This window comes from Lacerta agilis, chromosome 8 (assembly GCF_009819535.1).
Source record: "Lacerta agilis isolate rLacAgi1 chromosome 8, rLacAgi1.pri, whole genome shotgun sequence".
NCBI classification, from domain to species: Eukaryota; Metazoa; Chordata; class Lepidosauria; order Squamata; family Lacertidae; genus Lacerta; species Lacerta agilis.
The window spans coordinates 83,754,165-83,761,424 of NC_046319.1; the positions used below are offsets into that span (position 1 = coordinate 83,754,165).

General features: G+C 55.1%; 1 protein-coding gene across 1 annotated transcript; it reads left to right on the forward strand.

Annotated features, from left to right (window-relative positions):
- The first annotated feature begins 673 nt into the window (after positions 1-673).
- On the forward strand, positions 674-1,526 carry LOC117052504 (cdc42 effector protein 2-like). Its single transcript, XM_033159491.1, has one exon. It carries the CDS (start codon positions 693-695, stop codon positions 1,362-1,364), a length of 672 nt encoding a protein of 223 aa, XP_033015382.1. The 5' UTR covers positions 674-692; the 3' UTR covers positions 1,365-1,526.
- The last annotated feature ends 5,734 nt before the right edge of the window (positions 1,527-7,260 follow it).

The following is a 7,260-nucleotide window of genomic DNA, read 5'->3' on the forward strand; positions in this document are numbered from 1 at the left end:
CAGCCTCAAAGCAGGGCAGGTTGTGGCCCTTGGCTGGGCCCCAGAGGTCAGGGGGGCTGTGCTTTGGCAGGCTCTCTTCCTCGACTGCCAGGCTGGGAGAGGAGCCTTAGAAACCAGCAGCCTCCACTCTCCCCATAGCTGGGCTTAGCCCCAGATTTGCTGGGGGAAGAGTCAGGCCTGTGCCTCCCCTGCCCAGCTCCCCCCCCCGATCCCCAGCATCTTGCCCCCCACCCACTCCTTGCCCAGCCTGGGCAGGAAGTGGGTGGATGTGGCTGCCTAGATTTTGCTGGCAGGGATGGGAGCAGGATGTGGAGCATGGACCCCTGGCCTGGGCACAAGGAAGGGGGTGTGTGTGCAGATTGGCACGGGCGAGAGATCCCTACGGCCTCTGCCAGGCTCACCTGTGCCTGTTTGCTCCTCCCGCAGGGCTCAAAATGCCTCCCAGGGAAAGTGGCGGCTGAGCAGAGGATCTCCGTGCCCAAGAGAGGTGCCTGGCGCCACGGAGGAGTCGCCGCCGCCTTCCGGTGGCATCGGAAGGGGCACCTGCCAGTCCTGTGAGAAAAGGCCCCTTGCCCAGCCCCATCATCGGCCGCCCTTCCGAGGAGCCCCTTGGGGAGAAGAGCAGAGGCCTCTGACCTCGGGGCGCAGCTAGCCCAGCTGCTGAGGCTCCCTCCCTGCGCCCCCGCCGGAGCATGCCAGCCAAGACGCCCATCTACCTGAAGACCTCGACCCCCAAGCGGGGCCGGAAGCTGCGCCTGCGGGACGTGCTCTCCAGCGACATGATCAGCCCCCCGCTGGGCGACTTCCGCCACAGCGCCCACATCGGCCGGGACGGGGAAGGCGACATGTTTGGGGAGCTCTCCTTCCTGCAGGGCAAGTACGACCTGCTGCCCCGCCTGGGCCGCTGCGGGGGCTCCCCGGGGGACGCCGGCTACCCCCGCACGCTCCTGAAGAGCGCCGTCTCCCTGCCCGCCTTCAGCAGCGGGGCCCAGGACCAGGCGCCCCCCAAGCCGCCGCGCCTCCACCTGGAAGAGATGCCCAGCGGCGGGGGGCAGGGGCGCTCCATGTCGGTCGGCTGCGCCGAGGGCTGTTTCCACAGCTGCAGCGCCGCCGAGGGCCTCTCCTTCTCCGCCACGGCTGCTCCTCACTATGAGCCACTGGCCTCTTCCGTCTCCTTTTCGGGCCCCCCACCAGAAGGCGACTGTTTTGTGGGGGGCAGCCAGGAGTGCCCGTGTGGGGGAGCAGCCGCCCTGCCTCGCTCGGACTCCCTGCTGCGCCTCGACCTTGACCTGGGCCCCTCCATCTTGGATGACGTCCTGCGCATCATGGAGGAATACCAGCGGCCTGCGCCCAAGGCCCTGTAGAGCGTCCGCCTGCCCACACGCCCCTCTCCCAGCTCCACCAGTGTGGCTGCGGCCTTCCTGCTGAACGTCCCCAGAGGGGCTGGACTTGCGGAGTCCCGGGATGACAAGGAGAGGCAGCCCCACTTGCCCGCTCAAGGGCCCAGGCAGGGGCTTGGCCAGGAGCTGAATTGAGGGGGGGGGGTCTTTGCTGAAAGAGAGTGGGGGGGGCAGCCAGCTGCTGTTGCCTCCTGCAACGCCAGAGGAGAAGCGGCTCCAACCACGCCAGGTCCCACCACCTTGCAGCTGCCCCCTCAGGCCAAGGTCCACCTGGCCCAGCCACAGGGGCCACAAAGGCAACAGCCTCCCCCCGGCATTTGTCCTCCAGCATCTGCTCTGTGGAGATAGACTTCCTCTGAATATGGAGGTTCTGCATAGCTATCATGACTTAGGAGCCACTGGACAGACCTCCCCCGTCTCCATGTTGGTTTATTTTGATGGCATCCTATATTGGGACCCAGAGCGATGTTTTGGGATTCTGTACATTAAATATTGTCCTCTTGCCTCAAAGGGAAAGTGCTGCAGCCCCCTCGTCGTTTGGGTGGCCCTTTTCTCAGGTCTACAGACGTGATCAAAGCATTCCAACATAACTTAAGATTTGTTTAAGGGCGTTATCGTAGAATGGTAAGAGTTGGAAGGGACCCCCAAGGGTCCTCTAGTCCAGCCCCCTGCAGCGCAGGAATCTCAGCTCAAGCTCCCCTGACAGCCTCTGCTTTGAAATCTCCGAGGAAGGAGAGGCCCCACCCTCCCAAGGGAGATGGCTCCGCTGTTGAAAAGCGCTTCCTGTCACAAGGCTCTTCCCAGCGTTTAGCCAGAATCTCCTTCCTTGTAACTTGAATGAAGCTTTTGGTTCAGACCCGACTCTCTGGAGCAGCAGAAAACAAGCTTGCTCCATCTTCCATGTGACAGCCCTCTATGTATTTGAAGATGGCTCTCATATCTCCTTCTTGGTCTCTACCAGGCTAAACATACCCAGCTCCTTCGACCGTTCCTCATCAGGCCTGGCTTGCTTGCCTCCTCCTCTGCACACGTTCCAGCTTGTCAACATCCTCCTTAAATGGGGGTGCCCAGAACTGGACACAGTATTCCAGGTGTGGCCTGACTAAGGCAGAATCGAGTGGGACTCTTGCTTCCCTTGATCTGGACACTAGATGTCTGTGGATGCGGCTGAGAATGGCAATTAGCTTTCTTTGCTGCTGCATCGCACGGTTGACTCCTGTTCAGCTTGTGGTCCAACAAGACCCAGAGATCCTTTCCACATGCCCTGCTAGTAAGCCAGGTGTCCCCCATCCTGTATTGGTGCATCTGGTCCTTCCTCCCTAAGGTTCTTGACATTTGTCCCTACTGAAAATCATTTCGTCAGCTTGCACCCAGTTCTCCAATCTGTTAAGGTCATTCTGAATTCTGACCCCGTCTTCTGTGGCATTAGCTACCCCTCCCAGTTTGGTGTCTTCTGCTAATTTATTTTTTTAAAATAAATATATTTATTAAGTTTTATAAAAACAACAATCAACAAAAACAAACAAATACAAAACAATACAACTATACAAAAAACAAACCTGCAATAAAAACAAAAAACCTATTACTATTACTAACTTCTGTCTTTTACATTGTATATTGACTTCCTCTCATCTCCCCTTCCTTGTCAATCATCTTTAGTAATTTCTATACATCTTGCAAAATCTTATTTTACTATAAAAAATACCTAATCATTAATCGTATCTAATATCTTAACTCATTCTCTCACAATTCCTAAACAGTTACAGGTGGGTAGCCGTGTCGGTCTGCCATAGTCAAAACAAAATAAAAAATTATTTCCATTAGCACCTTAGAGACCAACTAAGTTTGTTCTTGGTATGAGAACAAGAACAAACTTAGTTGGTCTCTAAGGTGCTACTGGAAAGAATTTTTTATTTTGTTTTAATTCCTAAACACTTAACCAAACTCTAAATCTACAGTTTAACTTTTCTTCCAAATTGTATCTAATTTTCAATCATACAATGATTTTTTAAATACAGTTTAAATTTCTTCCGCTCTTCTTCCACCGCGTCGTCCCTCTGGTCACGAAGTTTCCCGGTCATCTCAGCGAGCTCCATGTAGTCCATCATTTTCATCTGCCAGTCTTCTGCTAATTTGAGGAGCATCTCCTCAATTCCTCCATCCAAGTCATTTATACGGACGTTGAACAACAACGGGCCCAGGACAGATCTGGGTGGCACCCAACTCACTTTGGCCCAGCGTGGCAAGGAACCATATCATACTTCCCTAATGCTCCCTAATAGGAAATTACCTCTGTTCAAAGCTGCTGCACTCAGGATCTACGCTTTCCCTGAGCTGTCCACTGTGACCCCAAGATCTCATAACACGGATGGTACCTGAGCTCCCAGGAACCTGTACAGTGTGGTTCTTTTGCCCCAGGGAGCATCTCTTTGGCCGAGTCCCGTGTCCCAAGGCAACTCCCCGCCTAATGTGCCAGACATCGTCCGTGCAGCAAGGAGCGTTCCTCCCAGTCTGCTCTTATTCTGGTTGCGAATGGTTTGGTGTTGCCTGCTGCTGCCACCTTCAGACTGATCGTGAATAAAAAAAGAACCCAGTACCAATTGGTGGGGGGCCCCACTGGCTGCTTGCTTGCGTTGTTTAAAAAAAGTGTGTGTGTGTGTGTTTTTAATGCAAATTTCATCAGCTGTTTCGGCTGATAATCGAAATGGTCTGTGGCAGGTGTGGAAGGAGAAATTAACCCTGGATCCAGGGATGTGATTTGCATTTTCAAAAGTCTTCGCACTAGAAAAATTGGGAGTGTCTGGCCTTAAGTGTCCCCAACATCTAGTGAAGCTCTGCCTCGGAGCCCCCCTTCCTTTGATTCGTGCAAACCTTCCCTGCGCCCCAGGCTTGCTTGATGGGGGGGCGGCAAAGGGAGCCCCTGACGCAGTAGAAGGGGCAGAGTTTTTTCTTCCTGAGCCCAGGATGGAAGAGGCCGAGCGGGGCGCAGCACCTCCTGCAGCCACCGGGGGGCGGCACCTGCCCACTTATCCAGCAAGGAGGCTGCTCATTAACCCTTTCTGTGACAGCCGGAGTCGAGCAGGAGGGGAGGGGAGGATGAGCGATAATGGGGAGACCAAGTATGGAAGTGAGGGAGGGTGCAAGAGAGGGTGGTCCTGGAACAAACTCCCCTCTGGTTTTCCAGCAACTGGGATGCATTGCTGCCTGCAGCTGTGTGGTGAGGAGCCATCCAGGAATTTGTCTCTTCCTGTTTCAAAGCCGTCCAACTCAGTGGCCATCATTGCCTCCTTGGGGGGAATTCCAACTGCTGCTTGCCAGCCCACACCCCCTTTTCTAGGCGGGTGCTGGGGTGCGGGTTAACCCTTTGCCCCCACCCACCCAGAGGTGGCAGCCCCGCCTCCAGCTTGCCAGGGCTCCTGCAACAGCCTGAAAGGGCAGCCCAGCAGCAGCCCTGCCACCCCCTCCTGAGGTCGCCCCCTTGGGGCTGGGGCCACGTATGTGACATCCTCCTCCACAGCCCCAGTGCACTGGAAGAAACAAAGATCACCAGTGTCAAAGCAAGGATTCTTCAACATCAACTTCGTTGGACTGGTCATGTTGTTTGGATGCCTGATTATCGTCTTCCAAAGCAACTACTCTATTCCAAACTTAAAAATGGAAAGCGTAATGCTGGTGGTCAACAAAAGAGGTTCAAAGACTCTAAAATGTAGGATAAACACCAACAACTGGGAAACACTGGCCTGCGAGCGCTCCAGTTGGAGAACAGCCTTGACCGAAGGTGTCATGGGCTTGGAAGACACTCGAACTCAGGACGCAAGGGAGAAATGTGCTAAGAGGAAGGCATGCTTGGCAAATCCACACCGTGATCAACTCCTGCCCGGAAACCAATGTCCCCACTGTGGAAGGACGTGTGGATCCAGAATTGGCCTCCACAGTCACGGACTCACCATTAAGACCGTGTTCATGGAAGACAATCTTACTTGGCTACGAAGGATCGCCAGAGAAGAAGAAGACTGAATCTGCCGGAGAGCCCCCTACCGCCATCCTTTGCCTCTTCCCAAATAAGGAGATCAGAGCCAGGCTCCCCAGACAGCCATCGGCTGGGTGCAACCGGAGCCAAGGCTGGGTGGGGAGCCTGGTGCAAAGAAGGGGCTCACCACCCACAGTAGCAGAGGGTCAGGCCAGCCTGTGCTCCCTGCATGGGGGCGGGGGGGGGGGGGCAGAAGAAGCAGGCTAAGTTGCCCACTGGCAGTCTCTCCACATTCCCTGCCACCTCTTGCAGGTGGCCAAGCATCCATTTTTCAGCACCCAGCCGAGGGCACAGAATCATAGGCTTGTTGTGGCTCTCGTTGCAGCGGAAACCTCATCGCTGGGGGGCCACCAGAGCTCTGCACAGTTCAAAGTGTTGGTGCTGACCTTGAAAGCCTTAAACGGCCTCGGCCCAGTGTACCTGAAGGAGCCTGTCCACCCCCATCGTTCAGCCCGGACACTGAGGTCCAGCCCCGAGTGCCTTCTGGTGGTTCCCTCCCTGCGAGAAGTGAGGTTACAGGGAACCAGGCAGAGGGCCTTCTCGGTGGTGGCTCCCACCCTGTGGAACGCCCTCAAATCAGATGTCAAAGAAATAAACAACTATCTGACATTCTGAAGGCAGCCCTGTTTAGGGAAGCTAATATTTGATGAACTGTTGTATTTTAATATTTTGCTGGAAGCCACCCAAAGTGGCTGGGGAAATCCAGCCAGATGGGTGGGGTATAAATAATTATTAAAAGCCGCCACACACCCCACCCTGAAAGAGATTCCACCACCTTGAAGGTAGAAGGCGAGTTTCTCTCCAGCTGCCTGTGATGCGGCAAGAGGCCTCTGGGCAGAGGCTGGCACAGGTTGGCACAGCAAACCACAGAGCCCCATTGAGGGAGAAGAAGACAATAGGCACGTGTGCTCTTTGGGGAGGGGGGCAGGCAAGAGGGAAGCGGCAACGGCATGAATGCCCCACTGTATCTCCGCTGCAAGCGAGGAAAGGGCCGAGCCAGGGAGGCCGCCATGGGGCTTTCCGCCTCTTCCTGCTGAACGGGGCCAAAGAGACGCATGAAGTCATTGTTTTTGGAAGGACAGCCTGAAAAGAGTTCATTTCCAGTCATTAAACCTGGTAGTTAAACGGTGTCTGCCGTGCCAGTTGGGTCCGTGGCTGCAAGCTAAGCAGACCATAAAAGGCCCTCCGCCGCCCGCCCCCCCAGGTCCCTGCTGTGCTGGGGGTTGCCAGAGGAACTGAGGAAAACAAGGTCCTGAGAGGAGGGAGAGAGAGAGAGAGAGGGAAGGGCAGCTCCCCCCCCAAGACCCCTCCCTAATTCTTAAATTGTGCAACTATGGAGGCGCATCAGAGACTGCGGGGAAGCGAATGCCAGTCGAGTGTCCAGATCAAGGGAAGTCGGTTTCCCTCTCTCCTGCCTTGGCCAGGCCACACCTGAAATACTGTGGCTGGTTCTGGGCAACACATTTTAATCCGGGCGATTAAAATAACCCAGGGTCTGGAAACCAGGCCTTATGAGGAAGAGCTGAAGGGGTTGGGGGTGTTTAGCCTGGAGGAGACGATAACAGGAGAGCCGTCTTCCAATATCTCAGGCGCTGCCACATGGAAGAAGGAACAAGCCTGTTTCTCCCTGCTCTGGAAGTGGGGAACTGAACCGATGATTTTAAGTTACAAGGAAGGAGATTCTAAGAATCAAGAGCTTGTTTGACAGTGGAGTCTCCTTCCTTGGAGGTTTTCAAGCAGAGGTTGGGTTGGCCAGAGATGCCGGCATTGAAATGGGGGTCTATGGGGAAGACGACTGGGGCAGGAGAAGCCTGTTTTAAAGCGAAGAGA